This window comes from Bufo gargarizans, chromosome 6, assembly GCF_014858855.1.
Source record: "Bufo gargarizans isolate SCDJY-AF-19 chromosome 6, ASM1485885v1, whole genome shotgun sequence".
NCBI lineage: Eukaryota > Metazoa > Chordata > Amphibia > Anura > Bufonidae > Bufo > Bufo gargarizans.
In genome coordinates, this window is record NC_058085.1 from 199868683 (window position 1) to 199889676 (window position 20994).

General features: G+C 40.6%; 1 protein-coding gene across 3 annotated transcripts in view; it reads left to right on the forward strand.

Annotated features, from left to right (window-relative positions):
* DLG5 (discs large MAGUK scaffold protein 5) overlaps nucleotides 1–20994 on the forward strand; it is a 219561-nt gene that overhangs the window by 157257 nt on the left and 41310 nt on the right. For all 3 annotated transcript variants that reach the window (XM_044296449.1, XM_044296451.1, XM_044296450.1), the window contains exons 20-26: nucleotides 1323–1397; nucleotides 3161–3329; nucleotides 15762–15924; nucleotides 17230–17360; nucleotides 17450–17614; nucleotides 17736–17919; nucleotides 18273–18421. In XM_044296449.1, the coding sequence (XP_044152384.1) occupies nucleotides 1323–1397; nucleotides 3161–3329; nucleotides 15762–15924; nucleotides 17230–17360; nucleotides 17450–17614; nucleotides 17736–17919; nucleotides 18273–18421 (1036 nt within the window). The remainder of the gene's footprint in view (nucleotides 1–1322; nucleotides 1398–3160; nucleotides 3330–15761; nucleotides 15925–17229; nucleotides 17361–17449; nucleotides 17615–17735; nucleotides 17920–18272; nucleotides 18422–20994) is intronic.

A 20994-nucleotide genomic window follows, 5' to 3' on the forward strand; every position in this document is an offset into this window, starting at 1 on the left:
AGTGTGAACGTAGCCTAAGTGGGGATTACACAAGAAAAGAGAAAATACAATATAGTGCAGTGATAAGAATCTAACTTAATGTGGCTTTCACACTAACAGCAGTTATGCCGTACGTATGCATAGTGTAGGGGATAGTCGTCAGATTCCTAGTGGTGATGGAAAAAATGTTTCCCAGAGTCCCCAATGAGAATGAAACAGTATTGTGCATGTTTGACCACCACTCCATTCACACCACTGGGACTGCTAGACATAGTGGAGAGCGCTTGGACCCCCAGTGATCACACACTTTTATCCCCTATACTGTATATTTGTTAGTGAGGTCTGTTGGACACCATTGTTTGTCATATGACTGATCCAGCACTCCATTATTTTCATGTTTTTTTTTGCTATTAAAGTGAAACTGGAAATTGTGAACAGAGCTTTGTGCAATATAAAAAAATAAAGATGTTGGGCTCTGTTCACACTGCCATCGGGAGATTTAAAGATTTGATGGGAAGAATAGTGGGGAATGCAGTGCTATTCTTTCCATCAAAATGACAAGACTCCACTGCCAAACTCTATTAGTGGGGTCTATCGGGCACTGCTGGTGTGTTCCACATGACAGATCGAGTACTCCATTATCTTAGTTTTTAGCTGCTTTAATGGATCAGAAAGACAGTAGGCTTCCCGGAAGTATGTGTTGTAGAAATATTAATAGTTGTAATCAGCTTGCATTGAGAATACATATCCTAATAAAATGTCCACAACATATGAAAAATATATTAAAAGCAGGGATGGGAATTTAAAGTGGTCCTGGAAGACCTTAAAAGTGGCCCCATGTTGTAGGCGTGTCCTAATTGACAGAAGATGGAGTAACAGAAGTAGGTGGGGCCAGCAGTACCTTAATGCAACAAAAAAATACCACCCCAGCAGAACCAAATACCACAGTCCAGCATAAAATACTGCTGTCCCTCTGCAGTATTCAACTGTATCTCCGTCCTGAGGATGGCGATACAGTTACATTCCGAAGGGGCGTAAGTACCTGATTCTCCTACCACTAATTAATACCAAGCACATCAGATTGATATGAACCTTGCAGGCGGCCGTGAGGAGGGCTTGTGCAGCCCCTTGTGCATCGGCCTACCGGGTAATTTCCTTGTAGGGTCTAGGGCCAGTCTGTCCCTGATGAAAAGTGTATAAAATATCAATATAAAATAATAAAAATTACATGTTTGAATATGTCTGATTACACGCAGGCTTTTGCATTACTGCAACAGTAGATTTGCACCTTTTACATGTATTGCACTTTAAGAGCTGCTGACTAACTGTTTTATGCATTTCAGGATCCTCAAGAACTGAACGCATTAAAATCCCATTAACACCAAGATATTTGAGGTGCCCAATGGGTTCGGACAGGGGTATGTTGCATAGTCTTTGTGTGTGTGTTCATTTTCTAAATATCACATCTGCTTAGGTAAGACAGAAACTATAAGTGGAGAGAAATGGCTTTACTGTACTTCAAAATCTGAATGATTTGTCCCGCAGCATAACCAATCACAAAGTGTCTTAATTATTTTTTGTAACTGGACACACACAGTCCTCCTCAGCGGCTGTTTTGTGCCGGTCCTAGCTGGTAAGCTTCTTGTTTGATGGGGGTAATATATCTGCTTCAGCCATTGACTGGCGGCAGTGGTGAGGAGTCCCCCATGTGGTTACATGACACATGGAGGACATGTGACCTAGTTTACTAGCTGGGACTGGAGTGAGGCAGTGGTGACGAGGAGCCGAAAGAGCTAGAACCCAGTGATAGGGAGCAGGTAAGTGTGATTCCTTCCGCAGGACGGGCGACGTGACCATAACAAGGGCTTGTTTTTTTTGTGAGACAAGTTGAACTTTTTAACAGAGTTTTTTAACTATTGCATATGATGTAGTGGGAAGCTGGAAAAAACTTCTAAATGGGATTGAATTGGAAAAAAACACAATTCTGCCATACATGTACCCTATACTGTAAAAATTATGGTACAGTAGATATTTTATTAGTTCTGGCATTTTTAGATGCAGCAATGCCATTGATCTTTATTTTTATTGTATCAAGGCAATTTAAAATTTTTATATTTTTTTTTAGATATATATATTTTTTAAACTTTTTTCATATATATTTTTAGTCCCTCTAGGGGACTTTAAATTGCTATCATCTGATTGCATCTACTGTAGACTGCAATGATTACCAATGCAATCTATGGTGGGTCAGTGCATTCCTATCAATACCTGCCACAGGAAGTTTGCTGGGGCAGGCCTTAGAGCCTTTAGAATGTTCCAGGCTGCAATAACAACTGAACAGCTTTTGCCGTCTTGTCACAGGCTAGCTGTTTGGTCAACCAGAGCGCAGCGTTTCCAGAAAATGTACTAATTACACAATTGAGGGGTTTAAAGTCTGTAATCCAGGTTGTCTCTAATTTGGGACTCTGGCATCCTCTGAACATGTATGGTAGATGTCAGGAAGGCTTTAATACATAGTACCATAGTACATAGTAACTATCATGAGAGGTTTGTGAGGTCTAGTTTGCTCACAGATGTGTTATCAATATTGGGTCTGTTCATGTTTAGAGTCTCTGCATGATTATGTCCATTTACTGATAGCTAACAGATCTCGAAAATCATGAACAACATAAAATATATGTTGTAAATTGTTCCATTATTTACATAGAATTGGAAATGCCTCCATTCTTAATTGAAGCCAAGTGTATGTTAAATGGGTGTTACTGGCTGCTGATATTGATGACCTATCCTCGGGATAGGTCATCAGTATACAGCGGGTGGCAGCGCTCCGATTCCTGGAAACCCCACCAATGAGCTGTTCTCTGCAGCCCCTGATGTTGGACCTAGCACTTTGAAATCTGCTGCTATATTCACCAAAATCCATAATGATATCTGCATGTAACAGAGTTCATTAAGGGTTGTGCAGATTATTTGCTTATATCAACACTGTAATGTTTATGCTGTTTGTGAATCTACTCTTAGTATAAATCCACAAAAAGCATTATTTGGTAGGACATTTCTGGTATCTTACAAGTTAATCCCTTTTACTGGTTTAGACATATGGTATTGCATATGGATACTTCTTTAAACAAAATGTCTTGCTTTGTGGACACAGAATAAAGCCTGTTATCTTTCTTCATAGGTTCCCTTTCACAATCAGAGTGCAGTAGTCCCAGCCTTGCCAGCCCTCCTCATTCTCCCCTCAACTTGGAAACCTCTTCGTTTGCAAGTAGCCAGTCACAAAATTCTATTGCCAGCTTGCCTAGAATTTCCATCAGCACTGTACCCATGGGGGAACGCAGGAAAGACAGGTACATTTTCATTACTTTTAATATTAATGTAAAATTTTGTGTGAGATAAATAGTTTCCAGCTTTCAGGCACTTTTTTGTTTAAAAATTCTAGCCCAACCTTCTGTACCTGTTAAAAATAACACACTCACCTCCCCCCTGCAGCTCCATTCCAGCTCCCTAGCTCTAGCTCTCTCTTCTGTGGTCTTCTGGTCCCCGTCCTGTAAGCTTGTGGACAAATGGGCTTACATATGTCACTGTAGCCAATAAGTGTCCTAAGTGTTGACGTGCCAAGTGGCAAGTGACCCAGCAGTGACATGTCACTAGGGGGCACATGACCATTGAGGCCAGTCATTGGCTGCAGCAGCACACATGACCCTGTCTGTCTGAAAGTGTACAGGATGAGGACTGGAAGCTTGCAGAAGTTTGCCCTGGAACTGAAACAGAATGGAGGAGAGCACGTGAGTATGATTTTTTTTTTTAAATGGGTACAACAGGCTGGACTTGAAAGTTAAAAAGTACAGAAAGCTGGAAACGACCACGAGAATGGGTCCGCGAAATTAATGGAGCAGCTCCGTGCATGCCCTAACAGCTGCCCCACTCATTTCTATGAGAGTGCTGGAGATAGCAGAATACAGCGATTGGCTATATTCGGAACTCCCATAGAGATAAATGGAGCGTCTGCGCACATGCCTGACTGGTTGCTCTGTTCATTTCAGGTGGCTCCAATCGAATAGTTATTCCTTATCCTTTGGATATTGGATAACTTTATGTAACCAGAATATTTCTTTTAACTCAGTGGGGCAGATTTACTAAAACTGTCTAAAAGTAAGACGAGTAAGGGCTCATGCACACGAACATATTTTCTTTCCGTGTCCGTTCTGTTTTATTTGCGGAACCATTCATCTCAATGGATCCGGGAAAAAAAAAAAAAAAAACGGAAGGTACTCAGTGTGCATTCTGTTTCCGTATGTCCGTATTTCCGTTCCGCAAAAAAAAAAAATGAACATATCCTATTATTGTCCGCATTAGGGACAAGGAGAGTACTGTTCTATTAGGGGCCAGCTGTTCCGTTCCGCAAAATACAGACTGCACACGGACATTATCCGTATTTTTTGCGGATCGGTTTTTTACGGGCCGCAAAATACATATGGTCATGTGCATGAGCCCTTTTATCAGTTTTGACATAGGCATAGGTATTATGTTGTAGGGCAGCCCCCTCTGATGCCATGGGTGTATTTTTTTAAACCCCCTCCGCCCCCTTCCCCCTCCTTCAGCCACTGTGGTCCCCTGTTATATTGGCGTACTTTATTGTAATGAGCTGTAACTTCGCAATGGGCGGAGACGCAGTCTTCTGCTGTGGGCGTCTCCTTCTCCCTGGCTGTGAGCTATCCGCTCTGATTGGATCGTGCTCACAGCCAGGGAGAAGGAGACGCCCACAGCAGAAGACTGCGTCTCTGCCCGTTGCGAAGTTACAGCTCATTACAATAAAGTGCGCCAAAATATCGGGGAACCACAGTGGACGAACGGCGGGAGGGGGTTTGAAAAAACAAACAAAAAACACCCATGGCATCAGTGGGGGCCGCCCTTCAAGGAAACTGATGAAAGGTCCTCTTTAAACGGCTCCAGATTTATCATTGTGACTGATTCTGGGCGGAAAATCTGTGGCATCTTTAGACTGTCTAGTTTAAGTTTTTGTTTATGCCACCTATAAATTCTTGGTTTTATTTAAAAATTGTGCACACAGAGGTATATTTAAACCATGCCCATTTCCACTAAGCCACACCCCATTATGGATGAGGTATACAAAGGTTAGAAAAGTGTCTAAAAGTCCAAACAAAGGAGCAAGCGAAGAGCCAGGACAGCAAGTAGAATACTTCAACAAATTGTATGACTTTATACTTATATAAATAATATCCAAAAAACCATTCACCTGTATTTAAAAAATAAATAAAAATTACATAGAGTATTCACATACAGGCTGTTATGGTGCAATTTAAAAACATTTGATGGTAATACCCCTTTAAGTCATTTGGGTCTGACCACACAATATTTTATCATTAAATTTGCTTACAATATGTGCAGAATATTTTTTCTGATCTAGAATTTGTCCTCTTTATTGGATTTATTTTAAGTTCCTTAAATGGGGTTCTCCGCAGGAAAAAAAATCTATATTGTGTCTGAAATGCAAAATGATTGGACTTAATGGCTCACGGGTCCACTGATCCCCAGCTCCAGAGTCCAGGCTGGTTGACTGGCTCATTTCGGTAGCTAGGCCAGTCCCCTTTCTTTGCATCAGATGTAACTTCTCAGGTACTGTACAGTGGAAATCACTTTTTTCCTGCTTGACAGCCCCTTAAATTAAACAAGTATAGGACAGATATTCTGATTATATAGTTTACATAACATAACAAGCCATTTCAGAATAGATTCCCATTATAAACTGTTGTCACTTACTAGGTCTAAAAAGTGCACAAAGTGCATTGAATGAAAATAGCACACATGGCATGATAAGTTTGGCACAGTTCGCTTGGTATCTTGAATTGAAATCCATGCTTAGGTCTGATATGATTCAAATCTCCAGTGGATTCCTCTTGTGCAGTTAATCAAACCACACCTTAGCTATTAGCAATATGACTTCCAGATAAGCAATCAGCTCTGTAAAGGTCCCTTTTCACTGCCCGATGTTCATTTGTACGAGCGCACATTAGCAATAATCGGCCTGTTTAAAGGTGCCAGCAATAAACAAGTGAAACACTTGTTCATTGGGTAATGGATCGTTGGTGCAGTCACCTAAATTATAGTTTGTGGACAGCAGGTTATACTGTCTAAACAGTACTCTGCTGCCCACAAACAATGATTCTGTATGGGGAAGAGCTTCGGCAATAGCGATCACTCCTCCTCATACTGTGGATGATACAGTAAATGCAGACGTAAGCTCCACTGACGAGGCGATTGCCAGGAAGGAACAATTCCTTCCCAACAATCATCTGCTCCATTAAAACACAGCACCCACACTGAATCCTCACCCATTCATTTCAATGGGTCTGTGGTCAGTTCTGCGTTGCGTGAAAAAACGCAGCATGTTCAATATTGTGCGTTTTTCACGCAGCTCTGGCCCCATAGAAGTGAATGGGGCTTCAGTGAAAAACGCATTGCATCCGGAAGCAAGTGCGGATGCAATGCGTTTTTCACTGATCGTTGCTAGGAGATGTTTGTAAACCTTCAGTTTTTTAGCACGCACGTGAAAAATGCATCAAAACGCATTGCGCCCTTGTGGTAAAAACTTAACACAATCGCAGACAAAACTGACCGAACGTACCCTGAATGCATCTGGAGCCAATCCGTATAGTTTGTGTGAAAGAGGCCTAAAGCAGCAATAAGGCAAATTCAAAACTCCAATGGTGAGTCTCCCACTCTTTACTTACAGAATGAAAAACATACCTAAAATCTGCTCAGATACAGGTGAAACTCGGAAAATTTGAATATCGTGCAAAGTTCATTTATTTCAGCAATGCAACTTAAAAGGTGAAACTAATATATATGATAGACTCGTTACATGCAAAGCGAGATATTTCAAGCCTTTATTTATTATAATTTGGATGATTATGGCTTACAGTTTGACACCCCAAAGTCACAATTTTGAGGTACCCTTTGCTCAGGGGGTATGGGTTAATTAGCTGACACTTTGAGCCTAGAATATTGAACCTTTTCACAAAATTCTAATTTTAAGCTGCATTAATACAATTACTTTTAATTTGCATTACTGAAATAAATGGACGTTTGCATGTTATTCAAATTTTTGGGAGTTTCACCTGTATATCTTAAAACGGTATTAAACTAGTTATTTTCAGGATAAGTCATCAATATCTGATTGGTGGGGGTCTTGTATGAGCACCGCTTCCTCTTCAAGACTGCACGTCTTTTAGCTTGCAGAGGCGGGCAGTCTAATTCTAGTGCTTGTTCCATTCAAGTGAAGACGAGACGACACGCAGTGTAATCTTGAAGGGGAACCTGCACTTGCACCAGTGCTGCCTCCACTTTAAACAGCTGATGGGTAGAGATGCCAGTGATCAGATATTGATGATCTATCCTAAGGACAGGGCTGCACAACCCCTTTAAATCATATCTATCCAGTCATTAAAATCACAAGCCACAAAGTAACCCCAATTTTAACATATTATATGTCTGGGCACAAAGGGGGAATATCATAGGTTAGATAGAAAAATATGCAATATGTTCCTGGTTTTTATTGAGTGTGTAATATGTTTTTTTGGGGGGTCATTTTATAAATTATGGATTCGTTTTTAGTTAGGCTACGTTCACATCACCGTTCAGCCTTTCCGTTCTTCTGCTCCGTTTAGGGGCAGGAGAACGGAAAGGACAGATAAGCACATAACTGACACCAAACTGAGTCAAACGGAGCCTGAGGACCCCATAGACTATAATGGGGTCCGTTATGTTTCCGCTCAGAAGATGATTTTTAAGCGGAGACAAAAGTTGTGCAGACTTTTGTCTCCGCTTAAAAATCATCTTCTGAGCGGAAACATAACGGACCCCATTATAGTCTATGGGGTCCTAAGGGCTTCGTTTGACTCAGTTTGGTGTCAGTTATGTGCTTATCCGTCCTTTCCGGTCTCCTGCCCCTAAACGGAGCAGAAGAACGGGAAGGCTAAACGGTGATGTGAACGAAGCCTTAACTCTATAAAGAAATACGTTTTGAAAATGTAAAAAGGTGGGGCAGAAATACTTTTTATGATGGACATTTAGAAACCAAGCCCCAGAAAAAACAAAAAATGCAAATTGGGTGGAAGAGAGCTAGGGTGCTAAGATTGTTTGCATGAGATATTAGCTATGTGTTTTATTCCTTTAATCCTTTAATTTAGAAGGAAGGAATGGAGAAAGAAATTAAGGAAGGAATGTCACCATAGGGGTTTTGTGTTTGCCTTACAGAGCAGAACTTGTATAATTACCTTGAAGTCCCTTTGCTAATGACTATGGTGTGATTTAAGCAGTAGCAAAAGGGGAATCCACTGACTATTTAGAACATCAAGGATATAAGTATCCACTTCAGTTCGCTCTGACTACTTCTGGAACAGCTCAGGACAACTGTATTGAAGCTGACCTATCTGTGTTCCTTGCTGCACTCCACTTTGATTCACAGGGAGTGTCACCTTCTACTGTTAATTTTTTTTAAATGTATAGTTTGTGCCCAAAAATGTATTTCTAAAAAAGATGCCTAAAACACATTACTAATCTGCCGCAAGCTACTGTACTTCCTCAGTCTCTATTGTACTTTTTAAATTGAGTATATAGTTAAGAAATCCTATAAGTAAAGAATGCTGTGTTTTGTGTTATTTAACAGTTTTCACTGTGTTTGTCTTAAGAGTCAGCTAATATTAATCCATGTTCTTTTTTTATATTTCCCTCTTTTCCCTCCTTTTAACATGGTCTGTTATTACACCTCTTATTCCAACCTACCGTATATGTCATACCATGCATGTCATTTTGTTACCCGATCTTAATTTCTCCTTATATTTTCTTGTCATATGGTCCTGCCACTTTTCCCTACATTTCTTCATTTATTTCTTCTTTATACTCCAAGCCATTATTACTTTCTTCCCCACTTTTCATCTTCTCGATATGTCTTCCGTACTAGGTCTTTACTGAGGCTTCCAGCCCATTCTAGGCCAAGGTTTTCCTCAGTAAGATGCTTGAGGTCCGCCACTTGTCTGAGTCTGATCAATTATTTTGCTTAAGTCTCCTTAGAATGTGCACAGATCCTCTGCTGCGGTTCCTACATGTTTCTCCACCCCTGCTCCAATGGCGTGCTGGAATGCTGTCTTGCTTCATTGGGTGTGGGTGTACATTGCTGTTGCTGGTGTGTCCTATCATTCTTCAGCTTTTGCATGTTAGTGCATGCAGTGATACTACTTTGTATTGGGTTTATAAAGGGGAAATTCGGATGATTACAAATGTTGGTTTAAAATAATTGTTGTATTATTGTGCTATAGAGGATTACTAAAAATATAGTGCCTTCTCATGAGTTCATTAGTCCCTGCTTTAGGCCTAGAACTGGAACAGGATTTTAGGAAAGACTTTAGGAAAAAGGTTTTATATCAAATTGGCCATGAGATCAGTAAAAGTCTGTAAAGACACCACCAATCTCATCAGCAAGAGGGTATCATTTTCAATTCTGTTAATTCAGAGGGAAGTGCAACTTAGTCCTGTCCTCTTCCATGTAGCCAAGCTACAGTATCAGACAACCCATTGACCGGCGTGACACTGATTCTGGAAGAAAGCAGTCATGTTTTTCTAATTCTGGGCAATCCCTTCCCAACACGGTCTCAAAATAGGTAGTTAACGAACTATTCTAAACTGACTCCTAAATGGACAGTCATGTGATGTTGTCCAGTTATAGTGGTCTAATGTGATCTTGCCCACCCCACAGTTTTCATCATATAGTGAGCATGCATCACTCCAAGGCCTGCCCTGCTTAGTTGTTTCATTCAGCATGGCTTTGTAATGAGCACATTTTGGATGTAGTACATGCCATTGCCTTTTCAGGTGAAAAAGATATGGTACTAGGTACACAACTCATCATTGTTTGTGGGCAGCACAAAATGCACAAATGTTCATATAGGGGGGTAGAAATAAAAATCAACCAAATGATTTTGCACCTTGAAAGGTAGGTTTGGAAAACACATTACAGTTTAGACTGCTTCATGCTTGCTGTAGCCAAAATCTCCCACCACTGCTCCATCTGTGGTGGAGATCAAGTAACACTAAATAACATCGACTTATGACGTTTAATTTAAAAACGGATGACGAGAAGGTGTAAAGTAAACCAGTCAGGTGATCTCTGCTGCTATAGGGAGAGAACCTAATGTGATACTTAGGTTTATATGATTCAGTACAAATCCATAAATCCTGACAGGAGTCCTGATTACCCTGCCCAGTGGCCACACATAGTGATGGGCTGCCCTCCTATTAGTGTATGTGTATAGAGAAGGTTGTCGGTCACGGTGTGGGTGGGGGAAGGGCTCCAGATGGTAACCATAATGGTTACCAATGCATCCCAAAATTAGCAAACAAAGACAAGAATTTATAGTCTTGCTGCCATTTGCAACTAGCACTGCTGCTGCACTCCAGCTCCTCAACCAGACATGTATACACTTGGTGCTGGGATTTAATCCAGGGCGCCGTACTTGTACGGCACAGGATTAAAGCACTTGCAAGCTACGTTGGGGACCCTAAGGGGAAGATAGAAGTGGTTTATTGCTATTTCTACTGTCTCCCTTCTTTGGTGCATAGCTCTCATTGCAGCTATGCTGTTTACTTTATTGGACACAGAGATCCTGTGATCACCAACTGTCCTTGGGCCCAGCAAAACTGCTGGGTCATTGTAGACTCAGATCAGCTCTACATGTGTAAAATACCCCCAAAACGGCTCTGTTTTCACCTCTAACTGGGGCTTTGTAAGGCTACATGCACACGACCGTTCAGTTTTTTGCTGTCCACAAAAAAACGAAGCCGCCCGAGTGCCTGTCGCAATTTATGGAACGCGCGGCCCATGGTAGAAATGCCTATTCTTGTCCGCAAGAATGAATGGGTTGAAGTCAATGGGTCCGCACCCGAGCCGCAAAAACTGCGGCTCAGATGCTGACCTGAAAAACGGTCATGTGCATGAGGCCTAAGGCTGAGTTTACACTTCAGTTATTTGATCAGTTATTTCAATCAGTTATTGTGAGCCAAAACCAGGTGCCGGTCAAAAACACAGAATAGGTGCAAATCTTTACATTACACCTGATCTCTGACTCGGAGTAGGCTTCACTGCTGGTTTTGGCTCACAATAACTGATGGAAATAACTGACCAAATAACTGAAGTATGAACTTGGTCCAACTTGGATGCCCCAGTTGCAGAGGAAAAGTAAAAAAAAAAGTGTTAAAGACCTCTTGGGGAACATATTAGTGCTAAAATATATTTAAAAAAGTAAAATAAAAGTCAACAGAAACAGTCCCATTTTATTGATTCATTTTGGTGTCAGTTTGCATATTTAAAGAATAAGGAGCTATAGTTTGAAAAACTTTTTTCATCGTTTTCCCCTAATAAAACTGTAAAAGAAGAAAAATTCTCAAAAAATCCATATGTGTCATGTTAAAACGTCACACAAGTTAGGCTACTTTCACACTAGCGTTTTTTTGCGGATCGGTCATGGATCTGCAAAAACACTTCTGTTACAATAATACAACCGGATCCATGCGGTTGTATTATTGTATTATGTCTTCTATAGCCATGACGGCTCCGTCTTGAACACCATTGAAAATCAATGGGGGACGCATCCATTTTCTATTGTGCCAGATTGTGTCAGAGAAAATGTATCCGTCCCCATTGACTTACATTGTGTGCCAGGACAGATCAGTTTGGCTTCGCCAGGCTGATAGCAAAACGCTGCAAGCAGCGTTTTGGTGCCTCCAGAGCGGAATGGTGACTGAACAAAGGCAAACTGATGCATTCTGAGCAGATCCTTTTCCATTCAGAATGCATTAGGGCAAAACTGATCTGTTTTGGACCGCTTGTGAGAGCCCTGAACAGATCTCGCACACGGAAAGCCAAAACGCTAGTGTGAAAGTAGCCTTATTTGGTAGCCCAACAGGTTAGGGCCATTAAACCATCATATGTGATAAATCATAAAACAAGTGTCTGCCCATTAAATAGGTTCATCAGTATTTTGATATTGATGACTTTAGTATCAGCTGTAAAAGCTAGAAGAAAAGGATTCAGAAGAAGAAAAAGACATGGTGCACTGCACATATTAAACTTTTGGCCCATGTGGTCTCCAGACTAAGCTCTATCATTGCATATGAGACAAAAGTGGGACTCATCGCTGGAGAGGATATACCACCATTCCAGACTCTGTGTTACTGTCTTGCTCTGCACCATGATAGCCTTTGAGAGCGGTGTCTTGAGATCAGTGTTACACCTGTAGCTGTATATCTGGATCATAGCCCAATGTCATGCAAACTCAAGGATTCTGTCCCTCTCAGTTTGTGACAGTGGCCATAACTGCCACCTAGATGAATAGAAAGCATCACACAATACTCCCACATGACTTGATCTGATTTTTGAAGTTTCATGTGGGTAAAAAAAAAATATATTTTTCCATCCCCTCTCAAATACCACACATTGGAGCTAGGTGCTTGAAAATGTTATCATCTGCAGATCTTGGTGACACTTACTAATTCCTTGATTTGCATAATCTTACCGCTTGTCTTTCTTGGCGTTGCAATTTCAATATTGATGAGTGTATTATAACATTAATTAGGCTACTAAAATTGTATTTGTCTCCTAAACTTTCAGTTCAGGAGTCAATGACTCGTATTTTACTCTGGAGTACTGTGTGTGGGTATCATACACAAGAATACATTTAAATTGTTTTATGCATTGTAGAAGTAATTGGAAGTAAACATTTTTTGTGTAGACAGGCAGAAACCTATTGCTCATGAGACATACACACATTACCTTTTTCTCCATAATGTTAACTTTTCCATACCTAATAGTGACCATAAATTTTGCTGGACATTGAATGTATAAGATTATTCCTCTTTACTGTGTTGATTACCTATGTGCTATGGTGATATTCCCACAAAAGGACTTTCAAATCATAGCACAAAAAAATAACAAAAACATGTGTTATGATGCCAAGCAGATGTAAATATGTATTGAAGTGTATTTTAGACCAAGGTCCTTCATCAGGTTTGGAATTGCAGTACAGACCTCATAAAGCAGGGATGCTCAACTTGCGGCTCTCCAGCTGTTGTAAAACTACAACTCCCACTATGCCCAGCTGTAGGCTGTTCAGGCATGCTGGGAGTTGTAGTTTTGCAACAGCTGGAGGGCCGCAGGTTGAGCTTGCCTGTCAAAGCATTGAGCACAAGTGGATTCTGGTGAATTTTTTTTATTCTTGAGGTGTCCAAAGAAAATAAAAACATCAGGTGTGCAACTCCATGTGGGACAATAGAGTATGGATTCTAGAATTCTCAGCCTGATAGAACATTAAAAAACAAAATAAATATTTATTAAGAGCTATTGTATAAAAGATCATAAAGGGGGGCTTCTACACCCTTTACAGTCAAAAACAGGCAAACAAGATACCGTGCATGTATAGAGGGCCTAGATAAATGCCATTTACATGCCTTGTAGCCTGAATAGAAAGCTGTGGTGTACTGTCTTTGGATGGACTCACTTTATACTGATTATCGTGTCAATGAGTGCATATAACACACAGGTTGAATAAGACAGCTAATAAAGACAGTGTGCGAAATCTCCCAATTTTTTTTCACCGCCCAGTGTTACTGTCCAGACTACCTGGATGGGAGGAAGCTGTAACTCTGACACCTCTCAGTAGTGTGCCGCAGTTCAATAGCACAACTACTCCCTGCCCTGTCTAACTGTTGTGTGCGGGAATTAGCACTGTGATCGCCGTGAAAATAAAAATAAAATAATAACCTCAGGTGTGAAACTGTATGTGGGACAATAGAGTATGCCTTTAACAGTCTAAAGCAATGGCCTAGTTTTGCCTAACAAATTTGTCTAAAGAAAGTGTAAAAGTTTGGTGCATCTAGAGTTTCTACATTTGTAACCAACAGGGTACATGCACCAACATTTTGTCTCAATTATGGCGGAAAAATATGTTTCAAAGTGATCCAACCAATAGTTTGTAGAGAGTCAGTGAAAAGTGTCTATCCCTGAACCACATAATTCTGATGCAGGTCTACACAACCTGTCTAAGCTTATACCTTCTTTAGGATTAGTAAGTTTGGGCAAATATGTGCTGCCGCACCATCTAGGAGTAGTTATTAGTAATAAGCACATATAGTCTGAGATTTTGAAGACATAAAGTTTTAATTGGTATGTTTAGGACCTTTAGTGGTAGCTGCTAACAGAAGCAGGCTAGTAAAGGCTAATCTAAGGCTAGGGCTACATGGCTCTGTTGCACGACAGCAACTCTCAGCCCATTCGACAAATGCATCGAAGACAGGCACTACAAATACAGGGTGCAGAATTCCTACATTCCACACAAGACACACAGTTGGCATATAAAGAATAGATGTCCCCATGCTTATACAGTAGATAATCAAACCAGTTTTGTTAAATCTAAAACTTACATGACACAGAACACAAAAAGTGCCTTCATGTATAGTGTAAGGGTGTATGCCCTGATAAGTAATGACATCATGGATCAATCCCCATACAAAATAATTACTCAGTTATGTAGCACTGGCATATTCTGCTGTGCTTTACAGGCATTATATCACTTGTAAGACAATAGACAATGTGAACTAAACCCAAGACCACAGTTGATATATGCATGAACAAATAAAGAGAAATACTATAGAAGAGAAGTCAATGGTAGTTACATAACAAAGTTAGCTGATGAGGTACTTCCCAACTGCAGCATGATCGCGCCGTATGGCTGAACCCCATGACCAATAATGGTGGGTCTTTGCAAACCTGTCCCCAATTCACCATTTACATAAAGTTGTACTGCTTTAAGTTGTTCACGTGATCTCATAATTATATCGGGGCCTACACATTTTACATACTACCAATGTAAATTAATTAGACCTGGTAGAAATCCCACTCTTCTTGTCATGTGTGGTTTTTTAGTTAATCTCATAAATAAGCAACCTGCAAACCAAAGCACAGTTAGTACATCATATAAAATGAAATAACTTAGCAGGTGCACGTTACTGTAGCTGAAAATACAAAAGAAAGCCAAACGCATTGCAACAGCAAAAATTGAATATATAGATTGTAAGTTTTACTATTGTTGTATTCACTATATAAGGTAACATAAGTTACTTAACAAGTATATTTTGATCAAAATTATTTGTGCCTATCCACCAGCGCCAGATGACTTCTTTCAGATGGAACCCTATGATATATTGGCTCCTCTCCTTGTGTCAACAGTTCTCAAATGAATTTAAATGCAATATCAGACTTAATGCTGTATTCACAAACACACACACACTCTGTTGTAATTCTGTATGATTTTTATTTTATTTATTTTTTTGTTCATGAGGTAAGTGGGATTTTTCAAATTCACAGTAGAAAATCTATTCTTGCTCTAGAGCAATAAGAACTTACTGACTGCTTCTCCCATCATAAACAGCATGATAGAGAGGCCTCTGTTGTCACCACAGGGACCCTGATATATTTTAAGGGTTTGTCCACAACTGAACAACCCATTTAAGTTTCAGGTTCCAAAACAAGTTAGAAAACAAAGCTACTCTATATTTTTTCTTTTGAATGTATGTATTGGTGTGGTCATCATTGTTGAACTTCTGTTGCCTTCATAATTGTGAGGCAGATAGGCCACATAGATGTTAAGTTGCTGTAATGTAGACACTTTGGCTAGTAAATAATGCTAAGCTGAATGTTTTCTCCACAGGCCTCTGGTAGATGAGCCTCGACATGTTAAGGTACAGAAAGGATCTGAACCTCTAGGAATATCAATTGGTGGTGGAGAAAGTGGGGGCATCTTTGTATCTAAAGTGATGGCTGGAAGCATTGCTCAGCAAGCTGGGCTGGAATATGGAGATCAGCTGCTAGAGGTATAGTAATACAGCATTGCATTGCTATTAGGTTTACAATACCTTGGAATTTGTGTCACGTAGACATGTATAAGAAGCATAACAAGAAAGGGCCACATAATATGCTGTCAGAATAGCACTGACATTAAAATTCAATGCACTATAGGGATAATGCATTGAATTTTTAAATCAATCAAAAAGGACTATTAAGTTAAAAAAAAAAAAAAAAAAGCTTTTCAATGAAAAAAAAAATGCAAAAAAATAAATAAATCTCCCCCACATGTTTGGTATTGCCGCATCCGTAACGACCTGGAGTATATAAATATCATGTAAATTATCCCCTACGGTGAACATCGTAAAAAATAAAAAACAAAAGACAGAATTGGTAATTTATGCTTAGTTGCCACGTAAAAACATAATAACAAGCTATCAAAAAGCGCCATTTACTCCAAAATGATACCAATGAAAAATACAAGTCGTCCTGCAAAAATCAAGCCTTCACACAACTCAATAGAAAGAAAAAGAAAAAGTTATGGGTCTTGGGAAGTGGCAATGCAAAAACATTTTTCTCAGGATCAGCTGGCTTAAGAGAAGGCTGTGTGAGCGTTGCCTTTTCTTTATGGTCGTCGACATCACAGCGTTCAGCAGGTGTAATTACAAGTCGTCCCGTTCACTTCTATGGGATGGCTTGTAATTGAATAAACTTAAATAGGAAGGAGCCGTCCCATTGAAGTGAATAGGACGGCTTCTTGTAATTTTACCTGCTCACTGCTGCAGTGTCAACAGCGAGCAGGTAGACAATACAGAGAAGGCAGTGATTGCACGGCGTATGGCCTTCTCTTCAACCAGCTAATCAGTGGGTGTCCTGGGTGTCGGACCCCCAATGATTTGATATTGATGACCTATCCTGAGGATAGGTCATCAATATTAAAATCCTGGAAAACACCTTTAAGTTAACACTGATAAACAATGCCTGCCTCCACCACTATCCTTACAAGAATAGCTATAGTGTGCAGGAGTCACTTTATTGCAGGAGTTCAACTATCGATCATTGCATTTATCAGGCAAGCACCAGTGGAAGTACTTTATAGCAGTTTGTTTGTGACCTTTTGAAATAACATTTTCTAATATACCTTCTGTATCAATTCTTCAGTTTTGAAGATCTTTGCTTGCTGTCATTCAGTATGTCCTGATAATGACATGTGGCAAGTAGTCCATAGGAGTGCACAAAGTATTCCTCTGGATATTTAAATTGTGGCGTCATGCTACATAAAATTCTTTGTGTGTCCCCAGCCTTTATCTTAATCTTTGCACTATTTCCTGCAGTTTAATGGTATAAATTTGAGAAATGCTACAGAGCAGCAAGCACGGCTCATAATTGGACAGCAGTGTGATACCATCACAATCCTGGCCCAGTACAACCCTCACATGTGCCAGCCACTTCATTCACGATCCAGGTACTATGTGCACTCATGTTTTCTGCTTCATTGCCACAGCCCTTTTCAGTACAGTTCTTTGGTTATTTTTGTGCCCATTCTTTTACCAGCTCACGCCTGGATGCTAGCACCTCTCATTCAACACCTCACGGCAGCGGCGCTGCAACACCTGACAATCATTCCGTCATCGACACTGTGAGTGAGCAAGATGAAGGGACCATGACTCCTCCTTCAAAAGAAACGACGCCTAGTACAAGCCCTCGCAGCTCACTTAGGTGATTTCCTAATTCTCCAAGACTTAAAAAAAATAATATATATTTTAAAAAAATTCCATCAAAGTTTGGTATAGTCCTCTTTGGGGGCCATTATATTCAATCGCCTGTTTCTCTTTTCCAGGACACAAGTGGATGGCATAAAAAAACACTCAGAGATCCGCACAGTTACCCTCTCTAAGTCTCCTGTGGAGCTGGGAATGCAGATCTGTGGCGGGAACCTGCATGGAATATATGTGTTGGATTTAGATGAGGATAATGCGTCTGGTGGACTGGAGGGACTGCTGAGAGGAGACTTCATTATAGACGTATGTGGATCGCACATACTGGCTGCCATAGCTGTTTAGTTATGTGATGGTGCCAGTTTTTCATACTTTTGAAAGCTCTATTCCACTCCAATGTTTTTTTTTTTTTTTTTTTTTATATGAAAGCTTTGCATGAGATTACATTATATTTATAACATATGATTGTTTTGGCTCTGTGATATTACACACCATACGTGAGTTTTTTGTTGTATCCCGAGTTCTTTAGAAATGTTTATACGATCTACGTTTGTTTTCTACTTGTTAACTTTTATGATTATTTTGGCATTTCCCCTCTATATGCCCTGTTCCATATTTGCTTAGTTTCTCTGATCTCTTTTTAATGTTTCCTTCCTTAGTATGGCTCTGTTAACATGAGAAACAAAACAGCTGAAGAAGCCTACCTAGAGATGTTAAAACCAACAGAAAATGTTAAGTTGAAGGTGCAGCAAAAAGTGGATGAGTTCAGTAATATTAAAGACCAGCCTGGTGATGGGTTTTATGCGAGGTCAGTCTCTTTATGAAACCTGTATAATATGTAGCACTTCAGTCACCTGTAGCAAATAAAAGTCCACACCGGGAGCTCTGCTTAAGGCTACTTTCACACTAGCGTTCGGGCGGATCCGTTCTGAACGGATCCGCCCATAATAATGCAGACGGAGGCTCCGTTCAGAACGGATCCGTCTGCATTATATTAGCTAAAAAAAGCTAAGTGTGAAAATAGCCTGGGACGGATCCGTCCAGACTTTCAATGTAAAGTCAATGGGGGACGGATCCGCTTGAAGATTGAGCCACATTGTGGCATCTTCAAACGGATCCGTCCCCATTGACTTACATTGTAAGTCTGGACGGATCCGCACGCCTCCGCACGGCCAGGCGGACACCCGAACGCTGCAAGCAGCGTTCAGCTGTCCGCCTGTCCGTGCGGAGGCGAGCGGAGCGGAGGCTGAACGCCGCCAGACTGATGCAGTCTGAGCGGATCCGCCTCCATTCAGACTGCATCAGGGCTGGACGGCTGCGTTCGGGTCCGCTCGTGAGCTCCTTCAAACGGAGCTCACGAACGGAAACCCGAACGCTAGTGTGAAAGCAGCCTTACCCAACCCTGACAGTCTATCACACGTGTAGACTTCATTGTGCCAATATTGTATGTGAGTGAGCAATAGAAGTCATACTCACAAGTTGCTGGTACAAAACCTTTTGTTTCTTTTTATTTTCTTGAATTCATTCCAGTATAAAATGGTACAGCATGAGGGACGATGAGACAGACATTGTGTTCTCCCGAAACGTTGCGTGGAGGAGAGGAGGTGTGAACGATGTCTATCTCAGCATCCCTCATGATGTACCATTTTATACTGGAATGAATTAAAGAAAAAAAGAAACAAAAGGTTTTGTACCAGCAACTTGTGAGTACAACGTCTATTTCTTACTCGCATACAATATTGGCACAATGAGGTAAAAAGAACACACAAGTCTGCATGTTTGAAAGACATTCCATGTCCTGTCCTTAGGATTGACTACCGGTTTTTGATTGGAGGGGTTTGATCTCAGAGAATCCCACTAATTTAAGCAGGTGCAGTTACGTATTCTTGATAATTTACACAAACATATAAGCTTGTAAGTACGGCTGGCTGTGTTTGGAACTGCAGCTGAGTCTCATTCTACATCTTCACAGCAATAATGTTATAAAGAACCTCTCAGAAGTTTTGTGCTGCTGCAACCGTGGGCAGTATGAAATACCACCAGGCTTCATCATCTTGAAGCACTAGTTTTAAAATGAGCCAATCACAGGTTTAAGTGTCCGCTGGCAGGTTCCTCTAGTCTACCCCTTCTCCCTGGCTGGCATGGTGTGATTGACAGGTGTCTTCATATGTGCAAATGGGGAGAGAACTGTCAATCTAGCACAACTGGGTGTGGAAAAACGAATCCGAAGAAAAATATTGTAAATGGCATATCATTTATTTTATTTATTTTACTCGCTTCTATAGCGCTGATGTATTCCGCAGCGCTTTACAATACTCATCACTTGCTTTCCCCAATGCAGCCCACAATCTAGATTCCCTATCAATGTCTTTGGAGTGTGGGAGGAAACCAATGCAAACAAAGCAAGAACATACAAACTCCCATGTAGATTCGTCCTTGGTTGGATTTAAACCTAGGACTCCCAGTGCTGCAAGGCACCAGTGCTAACCACTGAGCCACTGTACTTCCCCCCCCCCCCCTGTTGTACTTACAAAGTATGTATCTGAAATGTAGCTGTCTATAGCAATTTTGTAATCTACACTCACATTGCTGATGTGCCTGTGGTGTATGGATAGCATATCTCTGCTCCTGCCTGTGCCAGTTACGCTCTGCTAGGCTTAAGCAGATAGGGGACTGGCCACAGCGATGTGCTGTGCAGAGACTCTTCCTGTGTTTGCTTACTCCAGTGAAAGCTCTGCATAGGATATTGGTGTAGGATACCCTGTATTGATGTGCTGTGCAAGGCTTTAGCAAAGCCAGCGGTGGCAAGATCTCTGCATCACTGCTCCTACTTGTGCCAGCTCCTCACTACAAAAGCCTGGCATAGCACACTAGCACACTGTGGCCCCATAATGTTATCCAGATTCCATACACCGCTGACATGTCCAAGTGTACGGATATGGCAATCACTGTGGCCCCATAATGTTATCCAGATTCCATACACCACTGACCTGTCCAAGTGTACGGATGCAAAAAAGCTATAGACACCTGAACTTTGGATGCCTATTTTGTAAGTATAATGGGAAAAAATAAATAAAACACATAAAAACTAATTTGTTTTTAATAAAATTGTTCAAAAGGTCAGGTATACTTTTAAGGGTATGCCCAATTTGATTTACAGAGCTGTGGCTATTAAAATTAAGCAGAGTACAGTTGGTATATAATTCTTTTGTGTACTTGGGGTCATTGAAACTTTAGAAAAGAGTTTCACATTTAATAAAATATGCTGTTTTAAGAATTATTCATCAGAAAATATATTTTAAAATAAGAGAGGCGCTCCTGTCAATCCAACGAGCGCAGTGTTAGAGATTAGTCAATCAGTTGACTATTTTTGAAAATATG